Below are 17,466 nucleotides of genomic sequence, written 5' to 3' on the forward strand. Positions count from 1 at the left end.
GCTTTCTCTATGCAGAACGTTAACGCGAAGTTGATAAAAGTTATAAGTTTTTTTTCTTGGATAAAACGTTCTATCGTGGAAGTTCCCGCGACTGTGTTTCTGACGATTTCAACGATGTAAAAAGATTTTCTTTGGTACGTGGCATTGATGGGTTTTTAGAATCGATAAAAGACACAGTTGTTACAAACCATTGCCTAACAACGTGGAAATTTCCGTCATTGGCAAAGTCGCAAGGAATCTCTGTATGTGTATGAAGAGCGACGATGTTACCGATGCGGGAAAGATCCAAAGTTTTATAAAAGTATATCAGAGCCCCGCGACATTATCTAGCTACATACGTCGTACCAAACAGTGGGACGAACTTAAATATATTCGAGCACGTGACAAATGAGTCTAAAGTATCCTCTCTATTTATATTCCACGTTTACCTGCTCGACATTTACATGCGGGTAATCTACAATTGTGGGACCAAATTGTCAGACACGTGTTACGCATCTAAATCGCGCCTCTCTGCTTTCTTATTTCTCTATCGTTTCCACCGAGACTAACGGAACACGTGCAAAACGGAGAAGAAACAAAACTATACAATGTAAAAAGAAACTGTCGTTTGGTAGTTTCAAAAGTATTAATTCTTTTTGTTAACAAATTCTCGACTGTGATTAATAAGAAAACAAATTTAACGAGATAAATTCGCGTACTTTGATAGAATTTTAATTGGTTTAATAATATTTCGACGGTGATTTTTAACGATAGCATCGAAGCCTCGTCGAATATTAAAATCTTCATAGACAAACGTCGATAGCACGATATAGCGTTAATATAGAAAATAGAACAGTTCGTGTATTAATGGCAGGAATATATAGAATGCGAATATGATGGCTTCTGAAGCTATTTCCTGTTTCGCCATACCGAAATCGATTAGGTGATTTGGATCTTCCCGGTACTAAACACGATACGATCTAAATAATATTCTCGTACAATTTCGATTTATGAATGATCAAGGATTAATTTCAATTAACTTCGTATAAAAACTGTCATCCGTGTGATACTTCAAAGAAAGATACCTACTCAATTTTTTCACGTAAGTTTGGAACATTGTTCACGCTATTCAACATCCTCTCGAGAAGAGCATTACCTTTTGGAAAATCGATTAATAATAACAAAAAAAAAAAAACAATAAATAGATTTTAAGATCCGAACAAGGAAAATTATGTTATTGTTGAAAAATATTAGACGCGACCGAGTTAAACTTGTAAAAGAATTATTATCGTGAAGAATATCAACTCAAGAAGAAGCGAGTCGTCTCATCTTAATTTTAATGGTCGTTCGAGTTTCCAGGGAACGCGAAACGGAAAATCAGATTCGAACGACAGGAACGTCGATGCTATCACTGTGTTACACGGTGAAACTCGCCTCCTCTCTCCGGATTCTCATTTCGTTGTTCAAACAAGGATCCAGGAGAGACCACTACTCGACTCTCGATTTAATCGTGTCGAGCGGTGAATCGATGCCACGGGGCAAACACGTCGATCGGTATCGCGACGAACAGCTGCCGATTGCCATGAAAACTTGCCGATCAGCTACTCGGCCGCGTCTCCTTTGCGGAAAAAAGGTCGAATCTACTATACCTTTCGATCCAATGAAACTTTCATCCGTAAGATAGTTCGGATAGACACGGAGAAAATGTTAGAAGTACGCCAGTCGATCTCACCTATCTTCTTCTTGAATCTAATTGATCTACTGCTCCGATCTACCGATCTGTGTTCTTTTTGACGTCATTCGTTAATACGAAATACAGTTACTTACGAAAATATTTTAACACTTGCTATATAGAAAACTTTTATGAATATATTCGAGTTTACAGATGATCGAAGGTGGAACTGAATAAAGGTTGTCTTGGCGTTTAAATTTATTTGCTGGTTTTACGAGAAGTGGCATAAATAACCGGATCCGTTGTTTGGATATGTCTTAGACTGTTGCTGCATAGATTCGAGCGAGTATGATGGGTATTTTAGAAGGCTGAGAGATTACGAGACGTTAATTGTTTCTTACTTGATAGGATGTACGCGTGATAGACCGAAGAATGTGGTGTAGGGCGTGAAATGATCTCGCCAGCCAACCGCACTGCCAACAATTCCGACAGAGAATTGAATTTGACGCACTAAATCTGTCTAAGTCACAGCATTGTCACTAAGGAATTAAGTTATCAAGCGTGTTTTATTAGGCGCCTTAACGCGTCCCTTCTCCGATTTGCTTGGAAAAAGTGAAAAAAAAAAAAGAAAGAAAAACCTGTTTGTCTGATCGTTCGATACTAACTATAATTCCATTGATTCTCAGTGTCTAGACCGGTCGACGCGATTTGTCTTCTGAAATTAAAAAAAAAAAATCTGCTTCGTGGAAAATTTCACGATTTGAGGATGATGGAAATGAGCAAATTCGGGAGTAAGGATCGTAGAGTAAGAATCATGAATATCATCTTTGGGTTCTCAGATCTTTAGATTTTCAAATTTCTTATTGCGCGATAGTATTGATCTATATATTATTTGCACGTTATTTTACTGTTCGGTTCTTAATGTATCGGAGAACAGGAAAACAGCGGTGACTCGGTTGTTTCACGAATAGGAAGTAAAAAATTGCTAATAGATTACAGGCATTCGAAGGAGAGCACACAAGGCGGAAATAAAGCCAGAAACTTTCCAAATATTCTTCCATCAACAAACACGGAATCACTGGCCATATTGGAAACTTCAACAAGTAAAAATCATTCAAGCAACACCGTTATCTTAGTATGAAAACTTTGCTTCTAGCCTGAAGCAGCCCTGAGACTTTCTTAACGACCTAACAGATTCGCAAACTTTCTCCTGTGTCTTTCACCGAAGAACTTTGGAAAATACTCCGAGAAGAGAATAGTTGGCGAGTAATCGACCAGTTTCGAACGTCCGCGAATCCTTCGACCGATTCCACGAGATCGAGAAGATCCGAAGGCGTCGCGCCGCACCAATTACTCGGTGAATTCGAGTATTTAAGAGCTGGACTAGAAATTTCCTGCATTCGAAAGTACCCGTGTCGGGTATGAGCGACGCGACGTCAGCCTGCGTGTAATTGGACCGAATTCCACGAGTTCGTGTCTGCTTGTCGTTTAGGTGGAATCGCATCCACAGCTTTATACCTGGCACGCGATCCGCGGCACCGTTTCACTCGCTCGTTCTTAACTTCTTGCGGTTGTTACGCGTTTAATTACTTCGAGAGATCATTTAGCCGCGCGAAAAGTCGCGTGTCAGTTTGTTCGAGTCGAGCTAGAGCGGTGTCGAAGATTTTTGTTATTCTAACGGCGATCGAAACTGATCGCTGAAGCATAGTCCACTTGCTTACCAGCTTACTATCTGCGAATAATTTAAGCAAATGCATATTTTTACGAACAAAATCGAAAGAGTAAGATTTAGAACAGGGATTTGTTTCGCTTATCGAACGGTGTATTAGTTACTGTGCCACGAACATTTTCTATATTTTTACCTTCATATTATTACTTTCATTTTGCGAGTTTTTGCACGCTTAATTTCCCATAGATGCATAGAAATCCACTGATTACATTTCTGTATTGTATTTCTTCCGTTCGTTCCTACTCCAACGTTTTTATGAACAATGTATCGCGATCGAGGTTAAAGGTTCAGCTTTTACAATCACTGGTCGATGCACGTGTGTGTGTGTAAAGCAAGAACTGCTGAGATCATAGGGCACAGTGGTATTTGAAACAGAACGAATGGCAGATTGCGAGCATTAAATGCAAATGTTGCGATCGCGATGGCGTGAGTACCGAGCATTAGGAAAACGATTTGTTCTTCAAAAAAGTGTTAAACGCAACATTGTACCTGTGTTTCTAAGCTACGATACGATGTTGGAGATGCGAATGTCGGTAAATGCTGGGTTACCATGACATTTCGCGTAGTCATCGTTGGTTATCGTTGAAACGTGCCATCTCGAGATGGAAGATCTCGCTGCTAAAATCTTCGTTATCTCCGTTTCGACGCGTAAATATTTCCAGAATTCTCTCCGTCGAATATTAATCAGCCACTTTACGCTCTTTAAATAATCATTCGTTTCGAGAACTTCCTGTCACGGTGATCGATGTAATCGTAATTGAAATAAGAATCGTCGAGTTGGTAAATTCTATTAATAATCTCGGGGACCTTAATCCTGAAACTTCCGCGAGGTTGTAAGAAATTGATGATAATTGGATAGTAATTCCAATCTCTTCGAAGTAGAGCTTCGCTCGACCTATAAGAATATAGACCTATAGTCACCGAGAACTTTGTTAGATTCATCACGAAACTTGGGTCAATTCAAACAACGTTCGAGGCAAGACATCGCGAGAGTAAAGTGCAGAACGTGCACGCCGTTTAAAATTCCTTCGGTCAATCGCTATCTTGGTAATTGTAATTACCTTTCTACTTAAATTCGGCGTGTAAACTTCAGTAAGCACAATTAAGATCACGGAGGCCCAGAAAGAAAGATCCAGGACGACTAACAAATTCAAGATTCGCGCAATCTCAAAGAAAAAGCCGTCTAAGGTCTAAACGATGGGAATTTTCTCTCTTAATTAGCCCCGAGCTCTGCCATTTTCTGCTCTAAATCTTCCTTCGTTCCGAATTGCACGCGTGATAATCGGCACATTCGATAGTCTAAATGCAACGAAAAGAAACTATTTACAGCGGCTCGCGAAAGTATCTCAACGCTTACCATAGAAAACTTTTATGAATATGCATATTGCGTGTGTTGTGCCGTTATTTTATGCCGAAACATTCCTAAATTTCATTCGCATTCGTAACGAGATTCAATTATCGCGATTATTCGCATTATACGGAACATTTTGGAATTTAATTAACATTATAACGAGACACGACTGTCTTATTATACCGATTATTACACTGATAAAATTTGAAAGCAATCTGAAAACGTATATAAAAGTTGCAAGACATTTACTGCGAACATATATTTAGTAGAAAATTAGTCTAATTTTAGTAGAAAATTAGTATAGTAAAAGAGCATGAATAGCAATCTTAACAAGCGTCTCGCACGATATACGTCAAAAGCGTGGACGATGGAGCTGTATAAATACTTTAGCAATTTTCCTGAAACGTATGCTTGTAGCAAATGTCTTCTAACTTCAATATACATTTCCAGACTCGGTTCCAATTCGGCCAATATAATCACAGTAGTCTAGTTTCATTAGCATTAATGAAATCTCAAAGTGGATCGCCTAACAGGCGTTCGAATATCTTCTCGAGCCACTGTATACGATGTTGCTGCACCTCGCGAACCTAACTAGCGTGAAAAGTTTCGCGCAATACTTGGTTCGGTATATCGAAATCGTTGGAAATTCGAAATAGGTCGAAGGAGAATTCTGAACGATAATTCCAGGTGGATATGGTGGAAAGAGGACGCACGATCGCGTCGAAGCTGGTGGAAGGGGCAGCAATCTGCGACGGGAAACGACACGAAATAAATTGCCATCGAGTAATTGTGATTTAAAACGGAAAAATATCGAGAGCACGGTTCTCTAACGAGTACCTTTATCGTTTCGCTACAATGGATCGCACACACGTCGATACGACGCGATGCGCGTCCACGGCGCATCTATCGACTCTTCTTTCTTTTTTCGACTGCAGTGCTTTCGGCGAACCGCACGTATCTCCGTATTTCTGTCTCGATTTCCCGTAAAAGGACGACACATCCGACGTGTATGGTTGCGTGAATCGTTTGCCTCGTTTGCCCGATGTAACACGCGGTATGAATCGATGCGACTAGCGATGGACGAGAATGATTCGTTCGTGTGGACGGGACTGGAATCGTTCCTCGTTTTGCTCAACCTCTGCGAACGAGCTGAGAAATGGAAATCATCTGCCGGTGAAACTCGCGTGACGTTGAAATTTACTGGCAAATTTATATGGAAACGTAAATCGAATCGCGTAATACGGTTTTAATATTCGTGCGTACGGGTTATATCAGCAGATTAGTCGTTCACAGGCCAAAGCGGTTAATTCCGCTTTTTGAAATTTTAGTGCCAAAGCGCTTGACTGGCGCCTGTCTCGTATAATTTCATTACTTTTTTTCTGCTTTTTGTTTCGCGATAATTTGGCAAGTAAGCGGCTCGTATTATGGTCTTTATACCGAAAAGTGCAAACGTTCGTTACAAATATTAGCGGACCGTGAATTCGTAACACTTATCAGGAAGCGTATCAATTTTGACTGATTCGATCATTCGATTTTCTTTGATTTGATAAATACGATCGGAAAGTGGAGCTGTCTATCGCAGCAGCCGCTTCAATTATTTTCTTCAGATTTTCCAACGATTCTTTACGAGGTTCGATCAACGTTTCCGCGTGTCGAGTAGCGCGCGCACGTGAACTTAACGAGGGACGCGGAAACCTTCTAAGCTCGCATCCGGACTACGTTTTATCCAATTACCGTTTTCTTCTGTGTTCGCGGGTGCACACGAGCACTGAGAAAGCGCGAGAGAGGAAAAACAGGTCGGCGAAAATGTTACCGAATTAGAAGGAGTTCTCAGTTACCGCGAGTCTAATGGAAATAGAGGCGAAGAAAAGGAACGATTCCGGTCTATGGAGAAATTCGTGTGCGCGCGTACACGCAGCCCCTGCTACGTGACATTAATGATTAAAATGCTTGAGAACGGTGGAGCGAGAACGCGTGTTCTCTACGAGCCAACATAAGGGAAAAAATAGATAAATAAACGAGAAAACGGAGAGATAAAAAAGACTAAGAAATTCTGGAAGAAACTCACCCAGCGTCGGCGTTGTGTAGTCCCAGCTTTCCGCGTCGTTTTTGTATACGTTCAGTTTGGTGGGCTGCAAACAAAGAATTTATATCGAGATTAGTTGCAAGCAATGGTTGAAAATTATTTTAAAGAAACATGTGCAAGAAACATAAAAATTATTATCGCTTAACGATGTATTGGCTAGATCATCTACGATATTTATTTTAATCTTCGATCGTTGATATCCAATTTTTTAGACGCCAACGCGGAATCTGTTAAGATTCTTTCACTAAAACACATTCGTACAACGTATTTATCACGTGGTATGTTCGCCACATTAATCGCTGCATGGAAACGAAAGAGATACCCGATACGTACAACATATTTTTATTAATCATGCTAAACGATTACGTAAAAAAGATATGAGAAGAAAAAACGACGCATCGTATATCACGTTAGGCAGAGTCTGTAAAATTTCGTGCCAATAATTAAGCGTTAAATGTTACACGAGATGTAGATATATTTCGATTCGTCGTGTGCTGGATTTTCCATACGCATCATTTTTGCAACGCGTAAAATCATCAGAGTTCCTTTCTAGAAAGATATACAATCTCATCGGTAGAACTTCCCGCTACAGTTACCGAAGCAATAAATTCAATCTTGTATCGAGTTCTCTGATATGCACATTCGCCTAGATATGAAACGTAACATCTCCGATAGCATACGATCGATCGATCCGACATCGCTGTATTCCAAGATCATTCTATCGACATTAGTGTCCACGCGTAGATCCGATCCGAAGTTAAGTCCTAATAATTTCAAGCTGGACACCCGTTGAAATTTAACACATTCCGTGCAGTAGCATTGGACGATCGTGCGCGGAATTATTAATATGGGAATTTAACGCAGGCAGGCTGCCCTCGCCTGTACCATAAATCCTCGATTAGCTATGCATGTACCGTTGCAAAATGAATTACACAAACACACGGGCAACCAGTTGGCTGCGAAGAGCTGGAAAGAGGTGGGAAGGAGAACGAATTGTTGGGATTATACGCAGATCGGTAGAAATCTGCGTATCGTAACGATGAACGCGTTAACATCATAGCCGATGTTAAATCGTTTGTTTCGCCTCAATCGAACGTATCCACGAAACGATATCAGTAACTCGTAATCGGTCGCGATTATTCTTATTAAATTTCAATAATCTGACGTTATTGCGTGTCGCTTTTATGCCACGAATACCTTTGACGAGACCAACGCAGCTTCCGTTCGTTCCCGGTTTCGAAAAGTTCTCCCTCTTTTGTTCAATTTCGCGTCGATCTCTGCTGAGAGAGGAAAAAGCCACCCTCTCGTTCCTTTGTTCGTCGGGGAAAAAATTTAATTCATCGCTACCGCGAACCTCCATTGAATGCTCTCCGTGTTTCACGCGGGATGCAACCTGCCTTCTTTTCTTCCTTCCTTCCATTTTCAACGCTGAATCGAGCCAAGAAGAGTCTCGAATTTTCTGTATACGCGTGTAATTCACAGATCTTAAGAGTAAACGATGCAGTGGTTATCTTTATCGGTAACTCGTGTCAAGGAATATGGCTTACTTTTCATATATTTCGCAATGCGTCCAAATAAATTGCAAGGAGAAAGTACTTTAAAAGCAACGATGCTTTCTATCGATGGTGTCTCTATTCTGCAACACATTTTTTGTATATTAATCGCGCACGAGCGTCGGTCATTTTGTATTTTTAAAGTTTCCGTGTGCCTGCAGATTAAAACGAAAACGGGTTTTATACGAAGCAATCAATCGATCGGTAGAAACTGAGCGAAAGAGCAATCGATGGAACAGTCTCTCCCCGGTGTGGCAATACGTCAACTGCTATCGGAAGCTCAGCCGCTTTTTCCACAAGAAATCTCTCTTAGAACCTAGTCTCTCTTTGTCGTTAATAGAAAACCTGACTTCGTCGCTTAACTCAATGAAGATCCACGAGCCACGGACTTCGATCAGAAAACGGACACTCGTCGTTTAAACAGCCGTCCGATTAATTGAGAAGTTTAAACGACGAATGACATACAGCGAAGAAAGATATAAATTAGAATAATTTTAATCTTCTCGCGAACGTTGATCCTAAACTAATATTCCTCGCTTATATCGAGATACTAGTTTCTACTTGCTGAAATTAACGTCATTTGTCATCCCAACTGCTCGGTTATAACAGCGAGTTTGAGGGCCAATTAATATGAATTCTACGCGGAATATAGTGAAAAAGGAGTTGCAAGTGCTGCAATAATTTCTCTTTATTTAGCTTTTAAGGCTGTCGCAAAATAGAGCTACGAGCATAAGCGTCAAATAAACTACGGTTTAACAAAGTTAGCTAATGCAGTTACTAATTCGGTACAGTGCATAAAATCTGGTTCGATACAACCTTTACCATTTATTCTGCCTCTGTAAATCCGTAAAAACGTACTAAGACACCAGCGTTCAAGCGACTAAGATAATGACACAGGCGACAAAATTACCAGACGCGAATTTTCTTTTTCTGTTGCAGCTTTTTATCTTACGGTAAGTACTGTTTATCCCATTGTACCGTTTATACATATTTGGACACGAATTAAAGAAAGCTCGTTGAATCAATTGATTCGTTATTTTCCTATAAACCTTGCAATGATTTTTGCATACTCTGATCCATTGCCTTGCACAAATACAATGCGATTAATGGTTTCTATTAGGTTGTCGGAAAAGTGTCTTTCTTTTACAGACACGTCTTTTACAACAAGGCATCTTTATACGGACATGAAATATAATTTACCAAACGTTGTGATCTTTATCTTGATAGAACAAACTGAGTCATACGTAATTCGATAAAATACGGAAAATATTGCGCATCCATTATTTCCTTATAGAACGAAAGAAACATTTCGAACGACCTAATATAACAATCAACGTCAATTATCGCGTTTTATACGAGACAAGCGTCCTAATGCTTCGTAGCTTCGCGATTATCGGCTTTTTATCGCCGATATTATAAAATTATAATATTACAGAGCAATTACAGCAACGACCTTGCGATCGCATAAACGCGGAACTGTGTCGCGATCGTGATCAAGCATTCGGTGCTTGGTTCGCCGCCGATCTATGCGTTAAATTTATCAGATTACGTCTGGACGGTCGTGAAGCGTGCCGTAAATTTCAAAGTCCTGCCCCGCGCGTTTTCAACGATCGTAAAAACGTCGAGCGGTGCTCGCTGCTTAACAAATGCCCCGGTGTTCCCCTTATTTCTCATAAGAATAATTCCACCAGCGACTGGAAGAAAGTAAAACGGCGGCAGAGAGAAAGGAGAGGACGTAGTGACCGGCAGCGTGGTTCGCGTTTATCAACGGGTGCGCTGCTCAACGTGAGAGAAACAGGCGCCAGTTGAGAAGAATGTGAAGCGAAAGAAGAGAAAAAGGAAATGGACGAGAGAAAGAGGAACGCGTTTGCTGGTAATAAACCGTTTTCTCTATGATTCGTGGCTGTTGTGGTGGCGAACAACACAAAGCCTATTACAACGAAACAAATCTCGCGAGAGGGAAGCGTTTCACTGTACGCTCGATGCACGGCCAATAAAATCTTCTAAAACGCAAGATTAATCGTAAGCGATATATCTGAGACGAAAGAGAACCGACTCGAGCAAGGAGATTTATCAAGAAACGAAGGTAAAAGATCCATTGTTAATCGAAGTGACGCGATGAAAATAAATGAGAAAAAAAGAAATTGTTATTAATTTTGTAAAAAGCAATCGATGGATACGATGAATTTGATACGACAGTTCCAGACTTAATTGCCCCTGTTAAATACTACCTCTATACACGATTCTATTAGGTTGCTCGAAAAGTGTCTTTGTTTCGCAAACGTGTTTTTTACAATACCGCACCTTCGTACAAACGTGAAACCAAATCTGTGAAATGTTGTGTTTATCTCAACAGGACAAAATCGGTCGTACGTAATTCGAGAAAATAACATATAACAAAAAACATTGTGCGTCTATTTCTTCATAAAACGAAAGAAACTTTTCCGATAACCTAATACTTTTTTTTTATTTGAATGTATTTCACAATCAATTCTCATTGAGAATTCGAAGAAATTTTTCTGACATTGTACTATGTCGTGTTTAGTGAATGTTTATCGTATGTTTGATTCTAGTAATCTAATACTAACACCGAATATTCTGCTGATATTGAATACCGTAACCGTGAGACTGAATGGAAGCGAAATATGGATGATCGGGGAGCATAATTTTAACGCAACAACCTTTGAATAAACATAGATTCGTAACAACCGACTGCGAGTAGCCTTGACCTTTTCAAATGGAAGGAAGTTATAGGATCTTTCAAAAGCAGCAGAAACAAAAATAAATTGCGAACGCGGTTATATATGGCCAGCTATAGTATTTCTGGGTTAAAGTTAAAACTGATCGTATTTTAGCAGTAGAGTAGCTAGTTTATTCGAATCGTTCTGCGGTGTCTTGGAAAAGGGAGACGATTCGCCTTATCCGAAAGGCAAATAGATCGCATCGTCCCTGGAACAATGTCCTCCCTCTCTTACCTTACTTTCCATGAATCCACCGACGACTACTTTGTGAAAGGACGTTCGTTCCTGCGGGCAAATGGATCGCTGAAAGGCTTCCCGGGGTGGAACTTTTTTGGTAAAATAAACGTCGCTGGAGTCTACCCATGATACGTAAATTTAGAAAGGGAGACAGAGTTATGAACTCGATTAAATATGTTCGAAAGAGTGACGACGATGGTAGCTGGTAACAAAGGCGCGATTATAGCGTCCGATACGAACCATCGAGGTTATACGATCGTTCGGTTTTGGAGGAATTAAACGACGAACATAAGGAAATACTTTGACATTAGAAGCGGAACATTTTCCGGAAACGGAGTTGGTCGATTTGGTCTCTGATTGACTCACGTTTCGAGAGATTATTCGTTATCAAGGTGAGTGTAAATTTTTAATCGGGAAAAGCAACGGAACCAGACAATGAGATTTACGAGCCGAAAATACCGCAAAACTTGGAAATTTCGCGCAGCAATAACTTTCAATTCACGCACACATATAGACATAGAACGTAAAATAAAATCTATGAGAACTCCCTAGCGGTACCGCGATAATATGCATCGATTTGGCTGCAAATATTTATTTTGATAGCTGGTGATTCTGTCAGATAGCAACAATGCTCGATGGTAAAAATTCTAGTGGAAAAAGAACGAAATTCGGCCAGAATTTATATCTCCCGTAGCTTGTCAGTGTGCAAACAAAAATTTCAAAATAATATCATCTATCGTCCAAAGATATACATGTACGTGCAACCATTTCATTCAAAACAGAATATATTCATGTATTTCGTAATTAACATAAGATAAATTTAAATAATCTCGATACGAGATAAATACGACGATGAAATCCGATAAAATGATCCTTTCGGTCGTCTGACCCGAATCCGCCGAATATCTTTTTCCGATGATTCTAGTTTCAACGACGATTTAAGAAGATACAGAAGCGCGCGATATGGCGCGTCCGCAATCGTTGCCATCTTCGATTTGACGATGACTATAATTGACCTTTGACCCTGCCGCTCTCAGCTGGTGGAGAGTTGATACATCCTGGCGGGACTATGCATTTCCACGGCGACGTTTCGCGTGATTTATCGCGGTGCCGGCTGGCGGAAAGGCGAAAAAAATACGCTTTGCCTCTTTTGTCGAGACATTTTTTCACTGGATAAAAATTTCGGGCTGTTGCCACGTACTGGGAATGCAGAAGAAGAAAAAAAAAATGGGGGAAACCGGAAAGAAAAATGATAAAAGTCGGGGAAGGGAGGAAATAGTCGGGGGAACAGTGAAAATATCGGGTGAAAATAGTTGGCGCGGCGCAATGTTACGCCGCCGAAACTTTTGCAAAAGATTTCCGACTACGATGCAGCCGCGAAGCTTCTATTTTCGTTGAAACTTTCATGCCTGGTTTCCCGAACACGGTGATTTGTGAAGGTTGAAACCAACAGACCGTACTTTCGTATGAATTAAACCATTTTTTCCTTTTGCTTTGCACCAGTTCAAAGAACTCGAATTAGTCATTTTTCGATCCAATAAAGCCATCTGTTCGATCCTATTATTTCCTGCGTCTACGTAAAGGCTCGTTTGTCAGTCCTGAGACTTTAGAAATTTTCCGGATACGTGATACAATTATGCGAGATACTCGGGGAAGATTATGTGTTTTCAAATGAGATTCATAGTTCTCTGTTAAAATATATTGACAAGTGTTCTCGACGATAAACAGCATTCGTATATTGTAATTGATACAGTGAATTCGATGTTAGTACGTAGAAACATTTCAACAAATACAGATTATCATCAGATGGACGATTTCCCCTTGAGATTTGCCCAATTTTTTCGCTAGGGAGAAGCAATAAGATGCTCGATCGATGACTGTTCTACGTGTTATACTAAACGCTGGAGCAATCGTCCTAACGAGATTCGATCTCAGCAAGAGTCCCTGTAATCTAGTAAATTAACCACTTAATCTCGCTTCTAGTCTAATTGTTACAAAGTCCTGTACGCTGGTAATAATCGTGAAGAGAAGAGAAAACGAAATCCATCATTTTGACGGATTTGGTGCTGCAACTACGAGAGAAGAGGATAATTCCCATCGAGCCACAGAATTTTTCTTTTCATTCCGCTAAAACCATTTTCAACCGCTCCCAACCCACGCCTGTACGTTAAACAACCGCTCTCCTACATCCGCATAATTCAGAGACTCGCAAATTCGCGTAATGCCGCAAGAAAATTGCAGCCTTCGTTTCGCAACTCGTTTCGCCGTATAAGAGACAGAGCAAAGTTGCAAAGTGAATCGCGAATGCGTTTATAAATATCTAAAACGAAACGCGGCAGCAAACCAACGTTGCGCGATAAAATGACACATAGACAGAGAGAGAGAGAGAGAGAGAAAAAGCGAGAGAGAGAGAGAGAGGAGAGAGAGATGCTAGGGGCGAAGAGATCGTACGAGCAGCTGGTTCTGAGGGTAGCATTGCGATTGCGGCATCCCCAGGAAAATTATTGAAGCGACGAGATAAGACTAGCAGGCTGCGCCGTATGCCATGGAATTATTCAGACGCTCTAAAACGCTAATTTCGCGTTGCAACGAGGATCCGTATGCCGAAACGAAGCGTCCGATTTGCTCTCTTCGTTCGCAGCGACGACGACGAGCTCCTTATTGGATTTTCTAACGAAAGATTGAATTAAGGATGCCGGATTTCGAGTGCATTAAAGCGGACAGTGAGGAGGACGTATCCAGAAGCGTGGCGATAGTAAACGAGCAGAGACGTAAAAGAATGGAGGAAGGCGAGGATAATGGTCGAGGAGGTGTAAAAGAGGAGGTGTAAAGGAGCAAAAGTGAAGAAACGTAGAGTGCGTCGTGTCGCTAAACGGGCAACAGGAATACGGCAGCGTAAACAGGATTTTCCTTGGTAGCTTCTTTCGTATGAGAAGAAACAAGAAAAGTAGGAAAGACATTAGCAAAGAAAGAGTTTTGTTTGCCTCCTTTCGACGTCGTTTCACAGCGTGTTTTTTAATGAAAGGTTGCAGCTTTAGAGAGGAAGAAAGAACGAGAAGGCCGGAAAAGGAAGATAAGAACGGTGACACGGGGAAAATACAGCGGCATAGCGCGAATCCCGTTAATGTCGCTTCTAGGCTAAACTCACGTTCCTTCGATTTCAGAAAACTTTTCCCGGTCGTCGAAAGCGTTATCAAGGAAGCTACGAGAAGCGTGAGAGGATGCTGTTCGCTGAATTATCGCCACTGTGGAAATGAAACGTCTTCGGTAAGCTTTCGAAATTCAGATCGTTACAATATCGTACAATTTTCATAAAAATCCTCTCCTCTGAAAATTCCTTTGGTGAAGGTTACTAAATAATACTCGAACTGTGCAAAATTCTTAAAGCATCTACGATGATGATTTCGCAATAGCGTTCAATTATATTTTTAAGAAATATCTGCGTACGACATTGCGCGTACAGAAACGAATCTTCAGACATCTAATAAAGAAACATTACGAAACGATTAAGAATCCTTTTTAAGAAGAAAGAAAAATACAAGATCGTCCAAAGAATTCTTGCTACTTAAAGAACAAAGAATTATACCAGATCAATCAATATTCCTTGAATAAATTACCTCGACTAAACGAATTAAATACTCAAGAACCAAAGATACGTTTGAAACAATACCAAGTATCTTTATATTCGTCCATAAAAAAGAAATTTCGGTTTGGTAGTTTAAGCTCTTTATACACAGTATCGTATATCAAACTCGAAACATCCAAAAACCTAGATCCCCTGGGAAGAACACGGACTTCCGCAAGAGGATTCAGCGAAGCTTGTGAAAGCATCGATAAACGTTCGCAGTAACACAGACGAAAACTCGTGGGCGATGAAAAAATGTAAAAGCGGCGCAAGAGTTCCGTGCCGTGCGCAACCAGAGGTCTGAACGGTCTTATCAGACGTTTTCGAACGCGACACTGAATTATGGATTTATAATCTGGCGCGTCGGCTAAAAATAGTGGACGTTTCTCGTTTAATTCCCGCCAGTTCGCCCGTGTTCGACCATCCACCCTTTCCCTGCCGATTTAAATCGCGTTTCCGCTCGGAGTTCTTCCAACGCACTGGCAAAACGGCACGGCTGACACGCCAGGATAGAAGGAAAATTTATGAACAAAAGGAACTGGACGATTAATTTTGCCCGTCCTCCTATTTGCATCGCGAGATATCACGGTTGACGGATAAATAAAAATGGAAGTTGGCTGCTTTTAAATAAATATCGTGGTACGATGAAACGTAGTAGGACTGCGGATTTTTATGCATTTAGCGGAAAATCAAAGATACAAAGGTAAACTAACAGTTAACGAATATGAAAAGATTTTGATAACGTGAAAATGTATCGACGGCTAGATGCATTGGATTTTGTAACTACGCTCTTGTAAAACATAGAAAATGTAATTTATCGTTGTTTCGTTCGTTAGCCTGCATATTTCAAATAGCCAGATTTTACTCGCTAGAATATTTAACGGATGAAAGTTCATAAAAATATGAAATTACACAGATATCTATAGTCTGTGCTTTGTATTTCTGCACAGATTTATTTCTTTACAGTGTTATTTATCTTTGGGCAATATTGACAATGACGTTTCGATCGGTAATATTTTATCAGCTAGCCAGCAAAAATACGAGTTTTATATAAAAATCACGATGCATCGACTCGAAACCAGACAAGCTTCGCGGTTGTTTGGACGCGATAACGAATTATCTGCGCATATCGGTTCGATCAAAATACACTTGCAAAGCGAGGACGAAATCGAGTATACCTATCGGAGTAATCCTTGTTATCGGGTTCGTTATATCACGGAATATTCATCGGTATAGCGGTCGATACACGCATGTCACGTATTTGTTTGCGATAAAACGGCCAAGATACACGTTTCGTGCAAGAAGTTGCACGAATTTCGTAATTTCTGCTTTCATCGACGATAAAACGAGGCTTGAAAATCGACACGAACGAATCGAAATTCGAGTACTGTTAATTAATTCTTCGTTTCAGTCATTTTTATTCTTATATTTTATTCGAACAGCTTTTAAGTAGCACTGAGATTACTCGAAGAATGGTGTTTCGTTCTTTTTCTCTCGTTCAAATTAATAAGACTATCGTTTGATCTTGTACGTTCTACTCGATTTAGAAAATCGAGCAACGATTTTACGAATGTGGAAATTCGAATTTCTTGTTAAAACGATTGCAGAAACTGAAACTTATCGGCGCGATTTTAATTTTTTCTTTTTCCTCGACTTGTTCAATTTGTTCGATTGGATGGAATCGAGGCCGTGGGTCGTCTGCATCGCGTCGCAATTAACGGAAACTAACGCAATTAAGAACCGACTAAATTGATATGACGATCGAGTGTCGTTTTGTTCGTGCTCAGTTTCATTAATTTTAATTAAACGTCGAACATATTAATTAGATCTCGCGTCGCGTGATATCTCTAACTCGCGACAACTGCCGCGAATCGATAACGAGAACACCGCGAAACGATCGGACGGTTTCATTACGATGGACATTAGAGCTCGTTCAAGTGTGATGCATTGTATGTTCATAATAGAATTTCAGATCAGATCATGCGCGCTATGTTAGAAAATAAAACAGCTGAAATTATTAGCTTCGTGAGTTTAAGCGATAAAATGGATCTAGGGTAAAATTGTAAAATCTATAAATTGTAAATAATAAAGTATTTTCATAGGATAAGTTTGATTTTGATAAACGATAAAAATATATAATAAAATTTCGCTGATAATTTCACAGAGATAAGAATTTCTTTGTTTTCTCTTTTAATTCGGCCTATCGATCACGTTATAACCTCGTTCGACACAAAATCGATGGCATTGAGAGACGTAAAAATTTCATTACTCGTTAAGCTCTTAGTATATTTCCTCTGAGGTATACACATGGCAAACTTCGTCGATCGTTTCGTATCCAGGCTGCTTATGCAGACAGTTCAGTAGTTCACTGAGATTTTGTCTAAATGTTCGAGTAGTTTGGATCTTGAAACAGCTTAATCTTGTACGAGTATCGTGTGCATGCTTATCGCAAAATGCACGATATTATACAGAGAACTGGTGAATTTTATTCGA

The 17,466-nt window shown here is 40.1% G+C and overlaps 1 protein-coding gene across 2 annotated transcripts in view; it reads right to left on the reverse strand.

Moving 5' to 3' along the window:
• The window catches only part of LOC100748934 (heterogeneous nuclear ribonucleoprotein L), a 153,305-nt gene that overhangs the window by 42,774 nt on the left and 93,065 nt on the right, over window positions 1–17,466 (reverse strand). For both annotated transcript variants that reach the window (XM_012386190.3, XM_012386191.3), the window contains exon 6: window positions 6,800–6,863. In XM_012386190.3, the coding sequence (XP_012241613.1) occupies window positions 6,800–6,863 (64 nt within the window). The remainder of the gene's footprint in view (window positions 1–6,799; window positions 6,864–17,466) is intronic.

The sequence above is a fragment of the Bombus impatiens genome, unplaced genomic scaffold (genome assembly GCF_000188095.3).
Source record: "Bombus impatiens unplaced genomic scaffold, BIMP_2.2 scf_0377, whole genome shotgun sequence".
NCBI lineage: Eukaryota > Metazoa > Arthropoda > Insecta > Hymenoptera > Apidae > Bombus > Bombus impatiens.